At 41.0% G+C, this 25714-nt stretch overlaps 1 protein-coding gene across 4 annotated transcripts in view; it reads right to left on the minus strand.

The window, feature by feature from the left end:
- The window catches only part of BRAF (B-Raf proto-oncogene, serine/threonine kinase), a 144877-nt gene that overhangs the window by 76923 nt on the left and 42240 nt on the right, over positions 1-25714 (minus strand). For all 4 annotated transcript variants that reach the window (XM_070424037.1, XM_070424035.1, XM_070424036.1 and 1 more), the window contains exons 2-3: positions 15764-15865; positions 4904-5167 (exon numbers count right to left, since the gene is read on the minus strand). In XM_070424037.1, the coding sequence (XP_070280138.1) occupies positions 4904-5167; positions 15764-15865 (366 nt within the window). The remainder of the gene's footprint in view (positions 1-4903; positions 5168-15763; positions 15866-25714) is intronic.

Genomic DNA, 25714 nt, shown 5'->3' on the forward strand with positions numbered 1-25714 from the left:
TTTTATTTAAAACTAGTGCCCCAGTGCATGGATTTGTGCACATTGAAAGGAAATTAATTAGAAGGTGGCCTGCGGGGCAGGACTGGGCGAGACGGGCCGGACATGCGCTGGAGCCAACCTCCCGCAGTCCCTCTCTGGCCTGCCGCACCTGGGGCGGTGTTGCAGCTTGGAGGTTGTATGTGGAGTGAGTGGGGTCCCCCCAGCAGGTCGGGTCCTTTGACCTGGCCTGTGGGGATCGAGCCAAAACCGGCTCTCCAACATCCCCCGAGGGGTCCTGGATTGCAAAAGGGCGGTTCTCGGGTGACGCACCCTAGAATCAGGCTTCCTCCTCTCTGGATCTGGGTGCATCACCCGAGAACCGCTACTGCCAAGTCACCGCAGCTTGGCAGCTCCTGCATTGAGCGTCTGCTCCCTGGTGGTCAGTGTGCGTCATACCTACCGGTCAGAGTGTCTTCCCCTCTGGTGGTCATTGTGTGTCATAGCTACCGGTCAGACAGTTGCTTAGCCTTTTATATATATAGATGTTACATTGCTATTTCCTCAAATCAGCATCAATACATTCAATAGTTTTTTTTCCTAGAGACAACTGTTTCTTTTCAACTTTCCGGTTTTCCTTTATTCTATGTTGTTTGAATTTTTCTAACTCCATTAGAAGAAATTCTTCTACTTAGATTAAAAATAATTTTTTCATTTTTTTCTCTCTCTCCCCACATTTTGTTTTCCATCATATCATTTGACAATAAGTTCCAAATTAATCAAGAAGTCAGAATAGTGGTTACTCTTGAGGGTGGGTCCTGAATTGAAGTTGAAGGGAGGAGGCAGGAGAATACTCTCAAACACTAGAAATGTTCTGTATCTTTTTTAAAAAAAGGATATTTTTATTGATTTCAGAGAAGAAGGGAGAGGGAGAAATAGAAACATCAACGATGAGAAGGGAGAGGGAGAAATAGAAACATCAATGACCGCATTGATCGGCGGTCTCCTGCCCATCCTCTATTGGAAATTGAGTCCGAAACCTGGGCATGTTCCCAGATTGGGAATTGAACCATGACCTCCTCATTCATAGGTCTATGCTCAACCACTGAGCTACACTGGTCTGGCATGTTCTATATCATAATTCGCATGGCAGTTACATTTGTAGAAAGTCATTGAATTGTACACACTTGAGACTTCTACAATTAAGTTGTATTTCACAAAAGAGGGGGAGAAAGTTGTAGGCATGATTATAATGCACCCTTAAATATTTGCACATGTATTTCCCAAGAATAAAAATATTCTCCTGTATATTATCACACTTTAAAAATTAATAATTCTAGCCGAACCGGTTTGGCTCAGTGGATAGAGTGTTGGCCTGCGGACTAAAGGTTCCCAGGTTCGATTCTGGTAAAGGGCATGTACCTTGGTTGCGGGCACATCCCCAGTGGGGGGTGTGCAAGAGGCAGCTGATGGATCTTTCTCTCTCATCAATGTTTCTAACTCTCTATCCCTTTCCCTTCCTCTCTATAAAAAACCAATAAAATATATTTTTTTAAAAATTAATAATTCTATTTTAACATCTAATGTTCAGTCAACATTAAAAACTTTCCAAGTCTCAAGAATGTCTTTTACAGCTCTCCCCATCCTAATCTATAACCAGGATCACACACTGTATTTAGTTGTTATGTCTCTTTAGTCTTTTTTAATGTAGAATAATCCACAACTTTTTTATTTTATTTTATTGATTCCAAAGAAGGAAGAAGGTGGAGAGAAGGAGAAGAGGAGAGAGAGAGGAGAGAGAGAAGGAGAGAGGATAGAGGGGAGAGAGGGAGAGAGGGAGAGAGGGAGAGAGGGAGAGAGGGAGAGAGGAAGAGGGAGAGGGTGAGGGTGAGGGAGAGAGAGACATCTATGTGAGAGATACATTGATTAGTTGCCTCCCATACATGGCCCTGACTAGGGATTGAACAAGCAACCTAGGTATGTGCCCTGACAGGGAAATGAATCTTCGACCTTCTGGTGCACGGGATGATGCTCCCAACAACTGAGGCACACCAGCCAGGGAAATCCCCAACCTTTTAATCTCCAACACATTGAGGCAGTTTATCTTAGAGCAGTGGTTCCCAAACTTATTTGGCCTACTGCCCCCTTTCCAGAAAAAATATTGCTCAGCGCCCCCTGGAAATTAATTTTTTAAAAATTTTAATAGCAATTAAACAGAAAGATATATGTATTAATGTTTCTACCTTTTTCGTAAAATATAGTAAAGAAAGGTGTAAATTAGAAACATTGAAGTTTGAAATTATGAAACTATTTATTGAACTCAGAATAGAAAGGTAATACAAAAAAAGTTAAAACAAATGCACCTGTGGCCACCACCGCCCCCCTGGATCGCTGCAGCGCCCACCAGGGGGCGGTAGCGCCCACTTTGGGAATCACTGTCTTAGAGGATGTCCACATTTCTCTTGTTTCCTCATGGTGCTTATCTCCGTGTTTCTTGTAAAATGGAAGGTGGCAGAAACTTGACATTTAACTTGTAATCATTCTTAGCAAGAATACTTCATAGATGATAACTGTCATCCACTGTCCGTCCTTCCTTCCTTCCTTCCTTCCTTCCTTCCTTCCTTCCTTCCTTCCTTCCTTCGTTGAATTTATTGGGTTGATATCCTATATAATAAAAGCCTAATATGCTAAGTGTCCGGTCTTCTGGTCATCCGTTCAATCAAAGCATAATATGCTAATGATATGCTAAGGCTGCTCAAATGCTTGCTATGATGTGCACTGATAACCAGGGGGCAAACAGTCGGTGGGTAGGTTAGCTTGGTGCTGGGGTCCAGCTGATCAGGACTGAGCGAGACAGGCTGGATACACCCTGGAGTCCTCCTGTGGGCCCTCCCCAGCTGGCCAACCTCCCACATCCGTCCCAGGCCCCGATCATGCACCAGTGGGGTCCCTCAGCTTGGCCTGCACCCTCTCGCAATCCAGGACCCCTCAGGGGATGTCAGCTGGTTTTGTCCTGATCCCACAGGCCAGGCTGAGGGACCCCACTGGTGCACAAATTCGTGCACTGGGCCTCTAGTTGGTTAATAAGATTATATAGGTTTTAGGTGTACAATTCTATAATACATTATCTGTATATTGTATTCTGTGTTCACCAGTCCAAGTCAAATCTCCTTCTATCACCAATTTATTCCCCCTTTACCTTCTTCTACCTCCCCCCATGCCCCTTCTTCTCTGGCAATCACCATAGTACTGTCTATGTCTATGAGGATTTTTTTTTCACCCAGCCCCCCAACCCTGTCAGTCTGTTCTCTGTATTTATGGGTCTGTTTCTATTTTATTTGTTAATTTATTTTATTCATTAGATTCCACATATAAGTGAAATCGCATGGTATTTGTCTTTCTCTGACTGGATTATTTCTCTTAATATAATATTCCCCAGGTCCATCCATGCTGCTGCAAAAGGTAGGATTTCCTTCTTTTTAAAATTTGAAGACCACCTGGAAGTTCTGTTTTGTTCCTTCTTAGGAGTCTAATTTTGCTGTTTCTAAATCTTCTAACTCATGAACGGTAGGCAGTTTCCTTGTATATTTTATAAATTAGGATTTTGAGCTTGTCACAAGGGCATTCTCTCTGTGAATTCAGGGACCTGAATGGGCCAGAGGGTTTCCATTTACTTTTGCCCTGTCCCTGAATGCTATTACCCCTCTAGTACCAGTTGTTACATTAATTTATTGGGTACAGGGAAACCCACACTTTGATGAGACTAGGTCTATAGTTAAGAGTATACAGGGTAGCCAAAACCGGTTTGGCTCGGTGGATAGAGCGTCGCCCTGCGGACTGAAGGGTCCCAGGTTCGATTCCGGTCAAGGGCACGTACCTTGGTTGCGGGCACATCCCCAGTAGGAGGTGTGCAGGAAGCAGCTGGTCGGTGTTTCTAACTCTCTATCCCTCTCCCTTCCTCTCTATAAAAAATCAATAAAAAAAAAAAAAAAAAAGAGTATACAGGGTACTCTTATCTGGAACCCTGGTAAAGACAGATAAGTTTCACTGTTATTTATGTATGCTGGTGAATAAATTTCCTTCCAGTTCACCCTTTTATTGAAGGTAAAGCTCTTCAAGGCTCAGCTTTAGGTAAAGATCTAAATTCCAACCATGCCTGTGTCATAAGGCCTAGTCTTATGTTCCCACACATTAATCTTCAAATCCCTTTGTTGCACATGGTGAAAAATTGACCCCACTGGAGGTCACTATAGCACAGGTGAGCAAACTTTTTCCATTAAGAATAAGCATTACCAATGATGCTGCCTGAGAAAAATAATTAAAAACTACTTTGACTTTTTTGGAAAGAAAATGGTTTTTGTTGATATAAAAAGCAATATGCATTATAAAAAGTAACAATGTATAAGGGTGCATTATTTACTAAATCTACTGATAGTACTCATTGCACTTGAGGATTACAGACCATCCAAAATAATTTTGCAGATTTCTCTGTTCTAAATGTTACTTACAGAGTACTCTAACGGTGATACCAATGATCAGTAATCAAAAGTTATATAAACAAGAGGAAAAATAAATCCAAGTAGAGAATTCTCAAGGGTGAAGAATTAATCTTACCTGATAGATGTTAGACAACAAGCAAGCACTAGTCTTAAAATTCTTATTGATTCTGAACTAGTACTTAAACTTGAGCATGGTTCAAGTTTTGTAGGTAAGATTAAATGTCAAATCTGACACTAAAAACAATACTATTTGTTATAGTTAAAGAACACAGACTTTGGCACCAAATAATTGTCTTTTCCTCCCTTGTTTGAAATGCTTCAATTTGTAAGACCACTGAGTATAAAGTGATGATATATTTCATTTTCAACAAGTGGTCTTTCTGAAAAATACAAAGAAAAGGCAATGATGATATTAAAAGTTGACTCACCACTGTCCTCTGTTTGTTGGGCAGGAAGACTCTAACAATAGGTTTTTGTGGTGACTTAGGGTTGCTCCGTGACACATCTGTGGGATTTTGAAAAACTGAAAGAGATGAAGGTAGCACTGAAAGGCTAGAAGAGGAAGAAGATGTAACGGTGTCCGTTGATGCAGAGCTAGAAACAGAAAAATCAGTTCCATTCCCCAGGGATTCCAATAACTGTTGTTCTCTTTGTTGGAGGGCATCTAGCTTGCTGGTGTATTCTTCATAGGCCTATAAAATAAAGTAGATTTACAGTGAATCTGGAACTCTTCCTGACAGTAACAAAAGAAAACATAAAATTTAAGTCCTCGATTATAACCTCTTTATAATTTAGCTTACAGGGTTTTAAGTTATAAGTTTCAAAATAAGCACTGGAAGTACTGTAAATGACTGCTTTTACCTTTAAATTGATAAATCTTTTGTTATATTACATTATATTACAATGAGAAACTGATAAATACATATAAAAGAGATGTCTATAATATCTATGAGTATTAATAAAAGATAGTATAAACTACTATACTGCATCAAGGATAAGTACCCTCTTCATTAAAATTGTTTTCCCCCTCAAAAAAAAAGCTGTTGGCACATAAAGTTTCACACTCCTCTCCCCCCGCTCTAAGAACAGACAAACAAGTTGAAAAGGAGATGAGGTATTAGATTTGTCAAAAAAAAAATAATAACAATGGCATACTTCACAGATCTAGAACGAACTCTCCAAAAATTCATCTGGAATAAAAAAGACCCCGAATAGCTGCAGCAATCCTGAGAAAGAACAAAGTAGGTGGGATCTCAATACCAGATATCAAGCTGTATTACAAAGCCACTGTTCTCAAAACTGCCTGGTACTGGCACAAGAACAGACATATAGATCAATGGAATAGAATAGAGAGCCCAGAAATCGGCCCGAACCAATATGCTCAATTAATATTCGACAAAGGAGGCAAGAACATACAATGGAGCCAAGATAGTCTCTTCAATAAATGGTGTTGGGAAAATTGGATGGATATATGCAAGAAAATGAAACTAGACCACCAACTTACACCATACACAAAAATAAACTCAAAATGGATAAAGGACTTAAATGTAACACGGGAAACCATAAAAATACTAGAAGAATCCAAAGGCAACAAAATCTCAGACATATGCCGAAGCAATTTCTTCACTGATACAGCTCCTAGGGCACTTGAAACTAAAGAGAAACTGAACAAATGGGACTACATCAAAATAAAAAGCTTCTGCACAGCAAAAGAAACCATCAACAAAACAACAAGAAAACCCACTGCATGGGAAAACATATTTGCCAACGTCATATCTGATAAGGGCCTAATCTCCAAAATTTATAGGGAACTCATACAACTTAACAAAAGGAAGATAAACAATCCAATCAAAAAATGCGCAAAGGATCTAAATAGACACCTTTCAAAAGCAGACATTCAGAAAGCCAAGAGACATATGAAAACATGCTCAAAGTCACTAATCATCCGAGAGATGCAAATCAAAACAACAATGAGGTACCATCTCACACCTGTCAGAATGGCTATCATCAACAAATCAACAAACAAGTGCTGGAGAGGATGTGGAGAAAAAGGAACACTTGTGCACTGCTGGTGGGAATGCAGACTGGTGCAGCCACTATGGAAGACAGTATGGAGTTTCCTCAAAACAAAAACAAAAAAACAAAAAAATAAGACTCAGGTACACAGTGCCAGATCTCACCACTACCACCAAAATCTTAGAAGATGTATAACTGCTGTCTTCCTTCTGAAATAGCTATCAATTAAAATTCTTTATTCTTCTCACTATGGATCTCTGATGACCTCCTTCCTCATCAAATACTGCTTAGAGAATAAAATTTTATTTAAAAAGGTGGCTTACACACTGCAGTCAAGAAATTCTGGGACCACTGTCCATTTTGACTAAGACTATCAGATCAAATTACCACATATACCATATTCTAAAAGTAAGAAGAATCTTGAAAACAGAATGATATTGAAAGTAAAGAGATGGAATGAATTGTGACATATACATGTCCATAGTTCTTTAAGGCAGTTGTAATCACCCCATACTATGGTTTACCATTTCTCCCTTAAAGATACAGTACTACAACCATTTATGAAAGGCGACAGGGAAAATAAAGGTTTAGAAATGACAATTCACAGCTCTCAAGAAGTTCATTATTGGGCTGCTGAGAAGCAGATGAATATATTTTTATTTGTGTTAGTACTATATGTGAGAAATAAACAAAGAACATTGTTTATACAAGAATGAGGAAGGAGGGGGGTCTTAAAAGGCTAGCATTTAGATGGATGAAGTAAGTGGGGAGAAGAGAGGACTGAGTACAGGATAAATTGTGTAATAAAGTAAGGAGGCAGAAAATTTTAAGACATAGAGGAAAAACTATACTAGTATAGCTGAATGTCATAGCTGGGACACAGTAAGGGATCAATACATATTTGTGGCATTTAACTGAAGACTAGGAAAACAAACTTTAAGACTGAAAATGTGGGTAAGGGACCAGATTAGAGAGAGAGAGAGAGAGAGAGAGAGAGAGTGTGTGTGTGAGTGTGTGTGTGTGTGTATTAGAGGCCCGGTGCACGAGATTCGTGCACTCGGGGGAGGAGGTGTCCCTCAGCCCGGCCTGTGCCCTCTCTCAGACTGGGAGCCCTGGGGGGATGTCTGACTGATGGCTTAGTACTGCTTCCCATGGGGAGTGGGCCTAAGCCATCAATCGGATATCCTTAGCGCTGCTGCGGAAGCAGGAGAGGCTCCTGCCACCGCCATTGCTCTCACCAGCTGTGAGCCTGGCTTCTGGCTGAGCGATGCACTGACCACCAGGGGCAGCTCCTGTGTTGAGTGTCTGCCCCCTGGTGGTCAGTGCGCATCAAAGCGACTGGTCGTTCTGCCGTTCGGTCTATTTGCATATTGGCCTTTTATTACACTAGAGGCCCGGTGCACAAAATTTGTGCGGGGAAGGCGGGTGTCCCTCAGCCCAGCCTGCACCCTCTTGCAATCCGAGACCCCTCAGGGGATGTCTGACTGCCAGTTTAGGCCCAATCCCACAGGGTTCGGACATCCCTTTCGTAATCTGGGACCACTGGCTCCTAACCGCTGGCCTGCCTGCCTGCCTGATCGCCGCTAACCACCTCTGCCTGCCTGATCACCCCTAACCACTTGCCTGCCTGCCTGATCGCCCCTAACCACTCACTAGCCTGCCTGATTGCCCCGAACCACTCTCTTGCCTGCCTGATCGCCCCTAACCGCCTCTGCCTGCCTGCCTGATCACCCCTAACCACTCTGCATGCTTGCCTGATGCCCCTAACTGCTCACCTGCCTGCCTAATTGCCCCTACCATTCTGCCTGCCTGCCTGATCGCCCCTAACTGCCTCTGCCTGCCTGCCTTATCCCCCAACCACCTCTGCCTGCCTGCCTTATCCCCCTAACCGCCTCTGCCTGCCTGCCTTATCCCCCTAACCGCCTCTGCCTGCCTGCCTTTTCCCCGTAACCACTCACCTGCCTGCCTGATCACCCCTAACCCTTCTGCCTGCCTGCCTGATTGCCCCTAACTGCTCGCCTGCCTGATCACCCCTAAACACCTCTGCCTTGGCCCCCGCTGCTGAGGCTTCATCTGGGAGGTTGTTCGGCTGTCCGGTGTAATTAGCATATTATGCTTTTATTATTATAGAAGATACCATGTTATGAAGCCTGAACTTCTTTCTACAAGGAAGGAAGAATTATCAAAGGTACAAGAGAATGAAGCAACATTTTCATTTCAGAAAAGGCCACCGCACCTGGTATGCTAGATCTTACCTTATATTTTTTTGGGGAAAAAAGAAAATAAAATACTAAAAGATCTACTGAGGTAAATAGCCTTCATTACAGTCTACTAGGGGCCCTACCCTGACCTTGAAATATTTCATAGCATTCCAGGGCATAAGAACCAAATTGATTAAAAATTTTCTTATCTGTAGTACTATATAAATTTCAGTTCCAAGTGCTAATTATTTATGAGCAGCTCTTTCAATATGCTCCACTTTATTGAGCCTTCAGTAAATATTTATTGAGCATACATGTGCTTGGCACTGTTTGGGGCTCAGATCACAAAAATAAAGACCAATGCATTTCCTACCCTTTGAAGATTGTAAACATGCAGTCAGGGAGGCAAAAGTTCCTCCTTGCATAGATCAAATATTCTTATTTATTGGGCAGCACATTCACTACACAAAGTTAGCCTTAGGAAAAGAAACACATGTAAACAATAAAACTTCTGAATATTATTTATCAAAATGTTTTTCTTACTTTTTGAAAATACACTATTCCCTCAATTGTGGATTACAAACTATTATTTCACTGCACTTATCAGTACCTCTTCCTTTCTTTTTTTTAATGTTTTTATTGATTTCAGAGAGAGGAAGGGAGAGGGAGATAGAAACATCAATGATGAGAGAAAACCATTGATCAGCTGCCTCCTGCACACCTGCCCCTCCACAGGTGATCGAGCCCACAACCCAGGCATGTGACCTGACCAAGAATCAAAACCTGGTTCATGGGTCAACACTCAACCACTGAACTACACCGGCCAGGCCCTCCACTTTTTCTTAAGTACAAAACATTTACTTATTCTACCTCTCTCCATTGTTACAGCTGCAATCTACCACGGCACTTGCCTACCTTGTTTTGTACCTGGCTTGGTTCATTTCATCCTATTATCCTGGCTGCATTCAGTGTGGATATTGATTACTAGGTGTACCAGTTAATAATGCGGATTTATTTCAATAGATGGAGTTACACATATGTTGATATATATGCGATTTGATATGTATGCTATTTTATTGTATTGACAACAAGCTTCAAAACTTCATATGTCAAATTTGCTGAAGGTGTTAACATCATAGATATTTTTAGGCTTAAAAATGTCAAATTTCTTGCCAAAAAAAGAGCATTTGCGGGAAGTTTTAATTCATTACTTTATTTTGAAGAAAAAGTTATCGTATACTTTGGGAAGCTTATGGTGAACATGCTCCGTCTCAAGATACTTGTGAACACTGGTTTAAACGCTTTAAATGTGATGATTTCTACGTGAAAGACAAAGAACGTTGAGGTCAACTGAAAAAGTTTGAAGACCAACAATTACAAGCATTATTGGATAAAGATGCGTGTCAAACTAAAAAACAACTTGTAGAAAGACTAAACGTTGCTCAACAAACAATTTATGATCATTTACAAGCAATAGGAAAGATTTTAAAGGAAGGAAAATGGGTGCCACATCAACTGAACAAAAGACAAATGTAAAACTGAAAAGACATCAGTAAAATGTCGCTTCAACAGCATGAAAGAAAGTCTTTTTTTGCATCGAATTGTGACTGGCGATGAAAAGTGGATTTATTTTGAGAATCCCAAATGCACAAAAGGGTTGATCCAGGTCAACTATCAACATCGACTGCAAGGCCAAATTGCTTCGGAAAGAAGACAATGCTCTGCATTTGGTGGGATCAGGAAGTTGTGGTGTATTATGAGCTTCTAAAACCAGGTGAAACCGTTAATACTGATTGCTACCGACAACAAATAATCAATTTGAACCACGATTTGATCGTGAAATGACCAGAATGTGCCAGAAGACATGGCAAAGTAATTTTGCTTCATGATGACGCACCATCACACACTTCAAAACCAGTTAAAGACACGTTAAAAGATCTTGCCTGGGAAGTATTAACCCACCCACTATATTCACCAGACCTTGCTCCTTCAGATTACCACCTGTTCCGATCGATGGCACACGCACTTTCTGAGCACTTCAAAACATACGAAGAAGTGGAAAATTGGTTTTCTGAATGGTTTGCCTCAAAATAAGAAAAGTTCTATTGGGACGGTATCCACAAATTACCTGAAAGATGGGGGAAATGTGTAGCTAGCGATGGACATTACTTTGAATAAAACACTTTTGATGTTTCTCTTGAAATTATTGTGTTTTCTTTGATTATAAAATCCGCCATTATTTACCAGTACACCTAGTACTCTTTTAATACTCTTGCCTTAAAGTTCTTTATACCTTGAATCTGTAAAGGCATTTATTTCCACATTACCTTCAAGATCCAGAACTATACTATATCATTCTTTACAAGAGTTCCAAATGATGTCAAGATCTCAGTTTATAACCTCCCATACCACTATGCACACACACTTATTCCACCGTTTTAAGCTTCCATCTCACTACCACATTAATGTGTTCATGGTCAATATTAATCCCTTAAAGTTTCTCAGATTTGGTCTTTGTTGTCTTACTTCTTTTAAGTAATAGTGACTCATTTCAACAATGCCACTGGTAACATCTTAGAGACTCTTTGGCTAATTCTCATTGTTTTACCAACTTGCTTGTTAAATACTAATCTTGAGTAAATCCTACCACTCAATTATTCCATTCTTCCTCTCAGATTACTACAGATTGATGGGAAAAATAATGAAACTAGGCCAGTTAGTTCCATTATCAATTCACGGAACTTAGTCCTGCATACTATTGCCTGAAAAATGTTACTTATTTTTAACATCCTATTAAATTCTTCCCAATACTTATTCCAACCTTTCCCATGCTTCTCTGGCTCCTCACTTCATCCCTGCCTCCCACTTTTAATTCACTTAGAAAATAGCAACACCTTCAAATTTACTCTGAAGATCAAAGCCAATGTAGTACTGGAGTAAGGATACACATATAGAACAACACAACAGAATTAAAGAGTCCAGAAATAAAGCCTTGCATTTATGGTCAATTGATTTTCTATTACTTTTGCTGCTTTTTAAAAATCCTTACCCAAGGATATGTTTTCTTGTGTGTGTGGTTTTTTTCCTATTTTTATTTTAGAGAGAAGGGAGGGAAAGGGGGAAAGGAAGGAGGGGGAGAGGTAGGGAGGGAGATAGGTAGATAGATATCGGTTGCCTCTTGTATGTGCCCTGTTCCTGGGAGTGAACCTGTAACCTAGGTTATATGCCCTGATAGGCAATCAAACCTGAGAACTTTTGGTGCATGGGATGGTGCTCCAACCAACCAAGCCACATTGGCCAGGGCTACTTTTGCTTCTTTAGTACAGCCATGAAACAAGAACAGATTAGTATGTCTTCTCATATCTCTGATGTTAATTATAATTTTCTTTTGCTCTCTGCACATATTTTCACCATTTCTGCTGTTATATTTCTGTTAAAAAGCTTTCTTCACATTTCTGTTTATTCTTAGATATCCATTCACATTTAAGAGTTAAAGACTCTTGCCAGCCGGTGTGGCTCAGTGGTTGAGTGTTGACCTATGAATCAAGGGGATGCCGGTTCAATTCCTGGTCAGGGCACATGCTCGGGTTGTGGTATTTTGATAAAGTGCATTTATCAATCCCCGGTGGGGAGTATGCAGGAGGCAGCCCATCGATGTTTCTCTCTCATCGATGTTTTTATCTCCCTTCCTCTCTCTGAAATCAATAAAAACATACTTAAAAAAAAAAAAAAAAAGACTCAAGATGTCAATACTATCTAAAGCAATCTATAGATTCATGCAATCCCTATCAAAATCCCAGTGTGTTTGCAGAAATAGAAAGATCCATCCTAAAATTCATATGGAATTTCAAGGTATCCCAAACAGCCAAAACAATCTTGAGAAAGAACAAAGTTAGAGGTGTCATATTTCCTGATGTCAAAACTTAGCTTTTACTATAGTAATCAAATCAGTGTGGTACTGGCATAAAGTCAGACATATAGACCAATGGAGTAGAGAGCCCAGAAATAAATTTTCACATATATGGTAAAATGTCTTGACAAGCGCATTTATCAAAATTTCCATTCAATGAGAAAGGACTTTCAACAAGTGGTACTGGGAAAACTGGATACGAAATGCAAAAGCTGGACCCTTACCTTACATCACAAATACAAATTAACTCAAAATGGATCAAAGACCTAAACATAAGAACTAAAACTATAAAACTCCTAGAAGAAAACAAAGGGAAAAGCTTTATGACATTGAATTTGGCAATGTTTTCTTGGATGACACCAAAGGCATAGGCAACAAAAGGAAAAACAGATGTTAGATTCATTAAAAAAACAAAACAAAAACTTTTGAGTATCAAAGGACACTATCAACAGAGTGAAGGGGGAACCCACAGAATGGAAGAAAATATTTGCAAATTATCTATCTGATTAGGATTGATATTCAGGACATATATTCAGAATATATACAGAACTCCTACAACTCAAAAACACAAACAACCCAATTAAAAAAATGCGCAAAGATTTGAATAGGCGTTTCTCCACAGAAAAAAAATACAAATGGCCAATAACCACAGGAAGAGATGCTCAACATCATTAGTTATCAGGGAAATGCAAATCAAAACCACAAGATATAGCTTCACCCTGTATACATACAATAGAATATTATTCAATGTTAAATAGAAAAAAAATTTTGCACATAATAAACATGAATAAACCTGGAAGACATTATGGTAAGTGAAATAAGCTAGTCACAAAGGAACAAATATTTTATAATTCCACTTTATATGAGGTTCCTAGTGTAGTCAAATTCATAGAGACAGAAAGGATATAATGGTGGGTCTCAGTGGGTAATCAGTAGACCTGGTTTTTCACTAAAGGGCCTTCAAATATCAGTACCCATAGGTCTTTTCCCTGAGTCAACTTTCCTCTGGAAGAATACTGTCATCTCCAACCAGGCTCCTCTCTTCATAATATATCAAATGGTAGTAAGTTCAATGTTTTAACTAATTTATATGTTTACTAGTGACCCAGTGCACGGATTCATGCACATCGAAAGGAAATTAATTAGAAGGTGGCCGGTGGGGCGGGACTGGGTGAGATGGGTTGGACACGCCCTGGAGCCAACCTCCCGCGGTCTCTCCCTGGCTGGCCGCACATGGGGTGTGCCGTGGCGCAAAGGGCATCTGCGGAATGAGTGGGGTCCCTCGGCCTGGCCTGCAGGGATCAGGCCGAAATCAGCTCTCTGACATCCTCCGAGGGGTCCTGGAGTGTGAGAGGGCACTCTGCAAAACTGCTGTCGTACAGGGTTTGGAATGCAAACACAAGTGTGCAGTAAACCAGATTCAGGGCCGACAGTGCCCCAGAAACAACATAACCCACGGCCAAAGGTGGAATTGCATGGCCCCACGAGGAATCAGGCTCCCTCCTCTCTGGTTTCGGGGTGTGTCACCCGAGAACCACCGCAGCCAAGTCACTGCAGCTTGGCAGCTCCTGCATTGAGCGTCTGCCCCCTGGTGGGCAGTGCACGTCATAGCTACTGGTCAGATGGACAGTTAAGCATATTAGCCTTTTATATATACAAGCAGTCATTGAGTTACGTCGGACTCGACGTATGTCGTTTCGTAGTTATGTTACCATCTCCCATTTGCAGTATTTATAAAAAAAAAAAAGGTCCATCATTTTGACGTATGTACATATGTGCTTTATGTTTTTTATTATTTATTTACCACAAGTAAAGGTCAAGAATTGTTAGCTTTCTCTTAAATTTTTTTTACTGTTTCACTTCATTACTGCTGTGTATGGGCTCCATGTGAGTGATGTAGGTGCTTATGTAGGTGGGTTCCAACTTATGGCAAAAATCACGTTACAATGCCCCATAGGAACGGATCTCTGACGTAACCCAAGGACCTACTGTATATGTCTCCCAAGACAGAGAAAGGGTGGACAGAAAAAAACTGCTGGTTGAAGTTGTCTAATTCTGATTAACAAAGAATTACTATTTTACCCAGGACTATATGCCTCCTTATGACTCTTTTCTTGTCCTCCTCAGACATACAAGTAAAACAGATAGCATTCAGAGGTATGAATTCTACTCCTAGCACTAATATTACCTGGCAGTGTGCTCTGGGATAAGCCATATGAAAAGAACAGTATATTAGCAGTTATTTCCAAACTCCCAAATTTATTTTAGAAATGCAAACTTTCTCATTAAATACTGGAGATTTAACTTGCTCTTTAAAAAGTAATTAGATTAGATTACTAAATTAGAAATTTAGTTTAGGAGTCCATTGATCCATGCCTAAAAATCTCTGGCACTTGCAGGCAAATGGTAACCTGATCATTTGTCATTTAGGGTTATATCCCTGTACGGCTAGTAATTACTGTGGAGCCAGCTTTTACAGGGACAGGCAGAATAGTGTAGTGGTAAGCAGAACAGGCTGTGGAGCCTGACTGCCTAGATTCCATAACAGCTTGCTGGCTGTGGAATCTGAGTGACTTACCTAAGGAAACTAATGCCAAGAAAGCTTATCTGTGATTAGAATAGTAACTACTACCTCATTGGATTAAGAAGAATGACTAACTCAATAAATTTACAATGATACTCAGGGCTTGATACAAAAGCCTCAAGGCACTATTAAACAGTAAAGCTAAGCAATTTTGAGCTATTTAATATTTAAACATTATACATTTTACCTATAAGAAAGCAAAAACCAATTTGGGGGAGATCTGTTCTGGAAAAAAGATATTTTACAAAATTCTCCCCATTTTTAAACATGGCAACTACTTTGCTGACCTCCAGAATCATCTTCTTTCTTTTTTCAAACTTTTTTTTTTTAACAGAACAAAATTTTGGAGTTCATATACAACTTTTTATTAATTTTGACATTCTCCAAATTACAAAATACTACATATTTATTGTAACAAGTGAAACAAGATTAAGAAGCTAAGACAAAACTAATTCTCTTTTCCCATTATTTCTAATCCAACCACCTAAGATAACCAATATTATCAGTACAAATGCTTTTTATACATGCACTATTTTTCTTTTCAAAATTACTACAAATATAATACTCAAAAGCTTACCTCCAGATATATTGAAGGTGGATTATGCTCCCCACCAAATTTGTCCAATAGCGCCTCTATATGTTCCTGTGTCAACTTAATCATTTGTTTGATATTCCACACCTATAAAACATTTTTAAAACAATTTAAATAAAAATAATTTAGGAAAGGAATTAGAAATACTTCAAGATTTCTATCAAAATATTGCAGTAACTGCCTGTAACCCTTGAAATTTAGAGCTTAGAAAACTTAAAGATTATTTAGTATAGTGGTCTTTCCCTTTTATTAAACACTAGAGGCCCAGTGCACATCATTTGTGCACGAGTGGGGTCTCTAGGCCTGGCGGGCGATCAGAGCCTATCAGGGCTGTCTCGCCCCGTCCCAATTGGGGCCGGGCCAGTCAGGGCCTGCTGGCTGCTGGCTGGGGTCTGGGGGCCTGCTGCCGGCTGCTGGTAGGGGGCTGCCGGACGAGGCCTGCTGGGCTGGGGTGGGGGGTGTTGGGGGTGGGGAAGAACGGAGAAGGAGTGCAAAAGGTTTGCCAGCCGGGTAAGGAACCAGGGGAGGTTGGCTGGCCGTGGGAGGTTGGCTGTGGGAGCACACTGACCACCAGGAGGCAGCTCCTGAGTTGAACATCTTCCCTCTGGTGGACAGTGTGTGTAATAGCAACTGGTCGACAGGTCATTCTGGTAGTAACAGTTGCTTAGGCTTTTATATATATACTAGAGGCCTGGTGCACAAAAATTTGTGCACTCAGGGGGGAAGGGGGGTCCCTCAGCCCGGCCTGTGCCCTCTCACAGTCTGGAACTCCTCGGGAGATAACCACCTGCTGGCTTAGGCCTGCTCCCGGGTGGCAGAGGGCAGGCCAATCCCTAGGTGCAGCCCCTGGTTGGGCTCAGAGCAGGGCGGATTGGGAGGTTGCAATGCCACCCTCAGTCACGCTCAGGGTAGGGCCAATTGGGGGGTTGGGGCACCGCCCCCTGTCACACTCAAGGCAGGGTTGATGGGGAGGTTGCGGCGCCACCCCCCGTCATGCACAGAGCAGGGCCAATCAGGGGGTTGGGGCACTGCCCCCTGTCACGCACAGAGCAAGGTTGATCAGGGGGTTGGGGAGCTCCCCCCTGTCACGCACAGAGCAGGGCCCATCAGGGGGGTTGGGGAGCTCCCCTCGTCACGCACAGAGTAGGGCCGATAGGGGAGTTGGGGCACCGCCTCCTGTCACACACAGAGCAGGGCGGATCAGGGGGTTGGGGCACCGCCCTCTATCACCTACAGAGCAGGGCCGATCAGGGGGTTGGGGCGCCTTCCCCTGTCACGAACAGAGCAGGGCAGATAGGGAGGTTGTGGCCCTGCCCCCTGTCACACACAGAGCCGCAGGGCGATCAGGGGGTTTGGGCGCTGCCCCCTGTCACGCTGATCCTGGTGCTGGGAGGCATATTACCCTTTTACTATATAGGATAGAGGTCTGGTGCATGGGTAGGGGCTGGCTGGTTTGCCTTGAAGGGTGTCCTGGATCAGGGTGGGGGTCCCCACTGAGGTGCCTGGCCAGCCTGGATGAGGGGATGATGGCTGTTTGCAGCTGGTCACACACCCTTCAGGGTGGGGGTCCCCACTGGGATGCCTGGCCAGTCTGGGTGAGGGGCTGAGGGCTGTTTTCAGGCTGGTGGGTGACTGAAGCTCCCAACCACTCTTTTTTTTTTTTTTTATTCTGGGCCAAGGCCTCTGCTGCTGAAAGCAGGTATCTGGTTTGTTTGGGTTCTAAAATCAAAACACTGTATCATCTCCAGCTCTGAGATCCCGGCTGGCTGAAAGCAGGTTTCTGGGGTTTTGTTTAGCTTCTATATTTGTTACAATGTTTCAAACTGCCAGCTCAGAGGCCGGCAAGGCAGGCAGCAAACGTTGGAGTCCTCCTTCACTGAAGCAAGCAAGCCTCATGTTCACTTCCAGCTGCCTGGCTGCCGGCCGCCATCTTGGCTGGCATTTAATTTGCATATCGCCCTGATTAGCCAATGGGAAGGGTAGCGGTCATATGCTAATTACCATGTTTCTCTTTTATTAGATAGGATATATATAGACTAGAGACCTGGTGCACGAAATTCATGCACCAGAGGGTGGGGGGTGTCCCTCAGCCTGGCCTGCACCCTCAGGGGATGTCCAATTGCCGTGGGGATTGGGCCTAAACTGGCAGTGATGGGACATCCCTCTCACAATCTGGGACGCTGCATGCACCAGTGACTATACTTTTCATACAGGTGAAAGGCTTCTTGCTGTTGTATGGGCAGCTACATTTTTTTGCCCTGATTATAAAAAATAGTATATAACATGATCCTTCTGAGGCAGTAGTACCATTTTCCTCATCTTATGGGTGGAAAAACTGAAGCAGAGAGAAAGTAAGTAATTGGCTTTGTTACACAGTTATAAGTGTCAGAATCAGGGCTGACCACAAAATGTGCAAGCCAGAGTCCATGCATGTCATCGCTGCATCATCCTGTTTTTTCAGTATTAGAGTAGCCTTGCCAGGTTTTAATTTTTAAATATAAGAGACTGTTCCCAATATATAGGGTAGGATCCCTACGCCTGGCTGGCGATCAAGGCCAATATGTGGGGCAACATGTGAGTAGGGTGATTGGGGGGGGCCCCTCTGACACCCACCTTGGCTGGTGAGCTGGCACCACCCCCCACCGCCAGTCGCCTCCCTTTTGTGGGGTGACCAGCAGGCGGGGAGATCAGGGGTACCCCCACTGGCACCTGCCTTGGCTGGCAGCCTGGCGCCACCTGCTGGCCTGCCTCGCCCCTGATCACCACCACCGGTTGCCTCCTTCTCGGGGGGCAGTGCAGGTCATAGTGACCAGTCATTCCGCTGGTTGTTCTGCAGTTTGGTCGATTTGCATATTAGGGTTTTATTATATAGGACTTTACAAATTTTTTCTATACTAGTAATCCTATATAATAAAGAGGGAATATGCAAATTGACCGTCACTCCGCACAAAGATGGCGGCGCACACAGCAGAGTCAGGGGTTTCCGTAACACAAGATACCTTCGCCCACAGCGGAGGCCAAGTTCCCGTCACGAGCCTTAACAAGCAATCAGCAGGGACCTGAGGCTGCAGACTCCCCCCCCCCGCCCCCATGGGGCTTGACAGGGAACCTCAAGGCCCACTCCCGCCCTGGCCTGGGCTAGGCGACCTCAGGCCGCACCCCCCGCCCTGGCGCCGGGCCAGGGGACCTGAGGCTGCGCCTCCCCGCCCAGCGGGGCTTGACAAGGGTGGTACCAGCCAGGTTTAGATCTAGCCCAATGGGAGGTGGGGGCGATTGGGTCTGGGTCCCTTTCACAGGGGTCGCCTAAGACCATCCTGCATATCAGATATTTACATTACGATTCATAACAGTAGCAACATTACAGTTATGAAGTAGCAACGAAAATAATTTTATGGTTGGGTCACAACATGAGGAACTGTATTTAAAGGGCCAGAAGGTTGAGAACCACTGCTCTAAGGCATCCAGTATAAGTAATGAATTACCTTCTCTCCAATGTACCTAGAATGGTACTACTAAGACTCTCAAGAGAGAGAGTTAAACTGTATGTTCACTAGTTTTAGGTACTTTTTAATAAACCCTGAATTAACGAATAATATTTTATGAAAAGCATTTCATGGTGTATGAATGTTTTAAAAATACAATGTTACCCATACACATATCACCTGGCTATTTCATTTGCTTTATTTTCCCCTTCCAAAATATTATACTGTCAGTTTTCAAAGTCTTCCAATTTCTCTATCAATATAACATATCTCCGGCGTCCAATTCTATTTTCCCTGTACCAGGTACTCTAATAACAAGTGATAGGGATACTATAGCATAATTATTGTAACAATCTTATATATACTGCTTATTTTATACCAGGCACTGTTTACACACTGTATATATTAAAATTTTTCAACTCCTTCCAACAACCTAATGAGGTGGGAACTATTATTATCCTTATTTTACAGATGAGAAAACAGAAGTTAAACAAAAAAAAACAAACTTGGCCCAGGTCAGAGAGCTAATAAGTGGCAGAACTACTCATAGGTGCTGCATAGTCTATGTGTCTCTGAGAAGTGGAAGAAATATTTCATCATCAGGAATTCTAACCTGACACTTAATACACTCTGTAACATAAGGCAGGTGAGAACATTGAGACAGTAGTTAGAATTTAAGTAAAAGTAGATCACTGTATATTAAATTCCTTCAGTCAACAAATATTTAATGAGTGGCGTTATGTGCCAGGGTTCTAGGCAATGAAGATATAGTGCAATTAAACCAGTTCCTGAACTCATGGAGCATACATTCTAGTTGTGGAAAGAAAAGCACTTTTTAAAAACAGTACATAATATGTCAGATGGTGATAAAAAGTTATAAAGAAAAATACAGCTGGAAAGCAGGAGGGAGGTAGGTTATTAGCCAACATCATACTGAATGGGCAAAAACTAAAACCATTTCCCCTAAAAACAGGAACAAGACAGATATCCACTTTCACCACTCCTGTTCGACATAGTACTGGAAGTGCTAGCCATAGCAATCAGACAAGAAGAAATAAAAGGCATCAAAATTGGAAAAAAAGTGAAACTGTCATTATTCACAGATGACATGATATTGTACATAGAAAACCCCAAATCCACCAAAAAACTACTAGACTTAACAAATGAATTTGGCAATATAGCAGGATACAAAATTAACACTTGGATTGCGGGAAACGAGTTAAGTCGGCTCGCGTGAATTGCGCGTACTCCGCGGGAGCCGTCTTAACTCGGTTCATATAGATTTGCGGTGGAGTGCGGGAAACGTGTAAACTCGGGCCGATTGTAACTGCGTATTACCAAATATTTGTTTGTTTGCCGTTCACAAAGATACCTACCTGCGTATGCGAACCGTTTCATACCCATTGGGGTAATAGGTATCATAAAAATCCCTTGTAAGTAGAGAACACTTTATGGCGCTGGTCGAGTACAATACCGTTAGGGTACCAATGTATTGTTTTCTCATTTTATAACCGATATCCCTGGATATCTCACCATGCAAAGAGAATAGTTATTGAGAAATACTTCTTGTGTCCGGACGTCTTTAGTTTTGAGTTTTGTGAATATTATTACGTGTTTAAATATTTAAATATATTGTGATAAAGACATTCATATAGAATTTTTTAACCAAATAAAATAAAATCGTTCCGCAAAGTGTTCGCATAATAATTATTTTTTTATATCAGATATCTATCAGAGTACCGCTATTTTCAGTTAGTATTATTTTTATTTGCTTTAACCTAGAATGTCGCAGCATTCAGACTATAGTGATGATGAGTTTTGTGCAGACAAGTTGTCCAATTATTCTTGTGATAGCGATCTTGAAAATGCGAGTACAAGTGATGAAGATTCTAGTGATGATGAAGTAATGGTGCGTCCCAGGACATTGAGGCGACGAAGAATTTCGAGCTCCAGCTCTGACTCAGAGTCAGATATAGAAGGCGGGAGAGAAGAATGGTCGCATGTTGATAATCCACCGGTCTTAGAAGATTTTTTAGGGCATCAAGGATTAAACACAGATGCTGTTATAAATAATATAGAAGATGCCGTGAAATTATTTATCGGAGATGATTTTTTTGAATTTCTTGTAGAGGAGTCAAACAGGTATTATAATCAAAATAGGAATAATTTCAAACTTTCAAAAAAAAGCCTAAAGTGGAAAGATATAACCCCTCAAGAGATGAAGAAGTTTTTAGGGTTAATTGTTCTCATGGGACAGGTGCGCAAAGATAGAAGAGATGACTATTGGACCACGGAGCCATGGACGGAGACGCCATATTTTGGTAAAACGATGACGAGAGACAGGTTCCGACAGATATGGAAAGCTTGGCACTTCAATAATAATGCGGATATCGTAAATGAATCAGATAGACTTTGCAAAGTGAGACCAGTACTAGATTATTTTGTGCCTAAATTTATAAATATTTACAAACCTCATCAGCAATTATCACTAGATGAAGGGATCGTACCTTGGAGGGGAAGATTATTCTTTAGGGTATATAATGCTGGCAAGATCGTTAAATATGGAATATTGGTTCGTTTGTTGTGCGAAAGTGATACAGGATATATCTGTAACATGGAAATTTATTGCGGCGAAGGAAAGCGATTATTGGAAACGATACAAACAGTAGTGTCTCCATACACTGATTCGTGGTACCATATATATATGGACAATTATTATAATAGCGTCGCAAATTGTGAAGCACTTATGAAAAACAAATTCAGAATATGTGGAACAATCCAGAAAAATCGAGGTATACCTAAAGATTTTCAAACAATTTCTTTGAAAAAAGGTGAAACAAAATTTATAAGGAAAAATGATATATTGTTACAAGTGTGGCAATCAAAAAAGCCTGTATACCTGATTTCTTCGATTCATTCTGCGGAGATGGAAGAAAGTCAGAATATTGACAGAACATCAAAAAAGAAAATTGTCAAACCGAATGCACTCATTGACTACAATAAACATATGAAAGGTGTTGACCGGGCCGACCAATACCTTTCATATTATTCGATATTGCGGAAGACGGTCAAATGGACAAAAAGGTTGGCAATGTATATGATAAATTGCGCATTATTTAATTCTTATGCAGTTTACAAATCAGTGAGGCAAAGAAAAATGGGTTTTAAAATGTTTTTGAAACAAACAGCTATCCACTGGTTGACGGATGATATTCCAGAGGACATGGACATTGTTCCAGACCTTCAACCAGTACCGTCTACTTCTGGAATGCGGGCTAAACCACCTACATCTGATCCACCATGCAGGCTATCGATGGACATGAGAAAGCATACGTTACAGGCAATTGTCGGAAGTGGAAAAAAGAAAAACATTTTGAGAAGGTGTCGCGTATGTTCCGTTCATAAATTGCGCAGTGAGACACGCTACATGTGCAAATTTTGCAATATACCTCTACATAAAGGGGCGTGTTTTGAAAAATATCATACGCTAAAAAACTATTAATTTCTATTTGTTTTGATTTATTATGAAAATTTTATTTTAAACTTTAAAAATATGTGTATATTTTTAGGTAATAAGTATTTTTTGGGTTTTTCGTATTTAGTTTATATATATCGAATTATTTATGTACTGAATAGATAAAAAAATGTCTGTGATTGAATAAATTTTCATTTTTTACACAAGAAACCGAAAATTTCATTTCAATCGAACCCATACTTCAAAAGATATAGGCATTTTAAACTCTGATTTTGCGCGGGAAACCTAAATAATTGCCCGCGCCATCTTATATTTTGGCGGGAAATTCACCCGACACCGTAGTGTTAACATCCAGAAATCTATGGTTTTTTAATATACCAATAATGAACTCACAGAAAGAGAAATTTAAAAAATCAATCCCATTTACCATTACAACAACAAAATAAAGATATCTAGGAATAAACTTAAATAAGGAGGTAAAAGACCTGTACTTGGAAAACTATAGGATGTTGAAAAAAGAGATAAGGAAGACATAAACAAATGGAAGAATATACCGTGTTCATGGACTGGTAGAATCAACATCATTAAAATGTTCATACTACCCAAAGCAATCTATACATTCAATGCAATCCCCATTAAGATACCAATGGAATATTTCACAGACCTAGAACAAACTCTCCAAAAATTCATCTGGAATAAAAAAAGACCCCGAATAGCCGCAGCAATCCTGAGAAAGAAGAACAAAGTTGGAGGGATCACAATATCAGATATCAAGCTACAGTGGGGCCTTGACTTACGAGTTTAATTCGTTCCGTGATGGAGCTCATAACTCAAATTACTCGTGTGTCAAATCACTGTGACGTTCACTGTGCCAACTAGCGGTGGGGTATCTGAAGCTGGCTCATAACCCGAATTTTTTTTAGCTTGCAACTCAAAGCAAAAAATCGGCCGAGAGACAGGTCGTATCTCAAAAAAACTCGTTAGCCGGGACACTCGTAAGTCAAGGCCCCACTGTATATTACAAAGCCACTATTCTCAGAACTGCCTGGTACTGGCACAAAAACAGACATATACTAGTAGACTAATGGAATCAAACAGAGAACCCAGAAACCGACCCAAGCCATTATGCTCAATTAATATTTATAAAAGGAGGCAAGAGCATACAATGGAGTCAAGATAGTGTCTTCAATAAATGGTGTTGGGAAAATTGGACAGATACATGCAAAAAAAGGAAACTAGACCACTAACTTACACCATACACAAAAATAAACTCAAAATGAGTAAAGGACTTAAACGTAAGACGGGAAACCATAAAAATCTTTGAAAAATCCATAGGCAGCAAAATATCAGACATATGTTATAGCAATATCTTTACCAATACAACTTAGGGCAATGGAAACTAAGGAGAAAATAAACAGATGGGACTACATCAAAATGAAAAGCTTCAGCACAGCAAAAGAAACCATCAACAAAACGACAAGAAAACCGACTGCATGGGAGAACATATTTGCCAATGCTATCTCAGATAAGGGTTTAATCTCCAAAATTTACAGAGAACTCATACAACATAACATAAGGAAGATAATCCAATAAAAAAAATGGGCAAAGGACCTAAATAGACACTTTTCAAAAGAGGACATACAAAAGGCCAAGAGACATATGAAAACATGCTCAAAGTCACTAATCACCAGAAAGATGCAAATCAAAACAACAATGAGGTACCATCTCACATCTGTCAGAATGGCTATCATCAACCAATCAACAAACGACAAGTGCTGGCGAAGATGCGGAGAAAAAGGAACCCTGTTGCACTGCTGGTGGGAATGCAGACTGGTACAACCACTGTGGAAAGCAGTATGGAGTTTCCTCAAAAAAATTAAAAATGAAACTCCCATTTGACCCAGTAATTCCACTTCTAGGAATATATCCCAAGAAATCAGAAACAACAATCAGAAAGGATATATGCACCCCTATGTTCATAGCAGCACAATTTACAATAGCTAAGATTTGGAAACAGCTTAAGTGCCCATCAGCAGTTGAGTGGATTAGAAAACTGTGGTACATCTACACAATGGAATACTATGCTGCTGTTGTTTAAAAGAAGGAACTCTTACCATTTGCAACAGCATGAATGGACCTGGAGGGCATTATGCTAAGTGAAATAAGCCATTCGGAGAAAGATAAATATCACATGATCTCACTCATTTGTGGGATATAATGAACATAAACTGATGAACCAAAACAGAAAGAGAAGAAAAAAATATATTTTAGAATATAAGAGAAGTAATCCTGTTATTTGCAGATTTTTAATATTTCCTACTTTTGTGTTATTATACTATATTAGTATAGTTTTGGTAATATTATATTTAAAATAATTTTTCTTGGAATATTAATGTTTATTGCATGTAACATTACTAGAGGCCCAGTGCATGAAATTTGTGCACTGGGGGGGGGGGGGGGGGCGCACCCTCAGTCCACCCTGAGCCCTCTCGCAGTCTAGGAGCCCTCTGGGGATGTCCGACTGATGGCTTAGGCCTGCTCCCTGTAGGACATCCTTAACGCTGCCGCAGAGGCGGGAGAGGCTCCCGCCACCACCGCTGCACTCACCAGCTGTGAGCCTGGCTCAGGGGTTCTGGCTGCGCAGCGTTCCCCCTGTGGGAGCACACTGACCTTCAGGGGGCAACTCCTGTGTTGAGCATCTGCCCCCTGGTGGTCAGTGAGCATCATAGCAACAGGTCGTTCTGCCATTTGGTCGATTTGCATATTAGCTTTTTATTATACAGGATACTTAAAATCGTTTTTCTTGAAATATTAATGTTTATTGCATGTTACATTATATTTAAAATCATTTCTTGAAATATTCATGATTATTGCATATAAGTGGCTAATTATTTTGTATCTACAATCCGATAATAGATTTATTTTGTATATAATAAAAAAATAAAATAAAGAGTTGAAACAAAAAGCCACTGAATAGCA

Source organism: Myotis yumanensis, unplaced genomic scaffold, assembly GCF_028538775.1.
Source record: "Myotis yumanensis isolate MYYU_CA2020_CCGP unplaced genomic scaffold, mMyoYum1.0.hap1 SCAF_9, whole genome shotgun sequence".
In the NCBI taxonomy this organism is placed as follows: Eukaryota; Metazoa; Chordata; class Mammalia; order Chiroptera; family Vespertilionidae; genus Myotis; species Myotis yumanensis.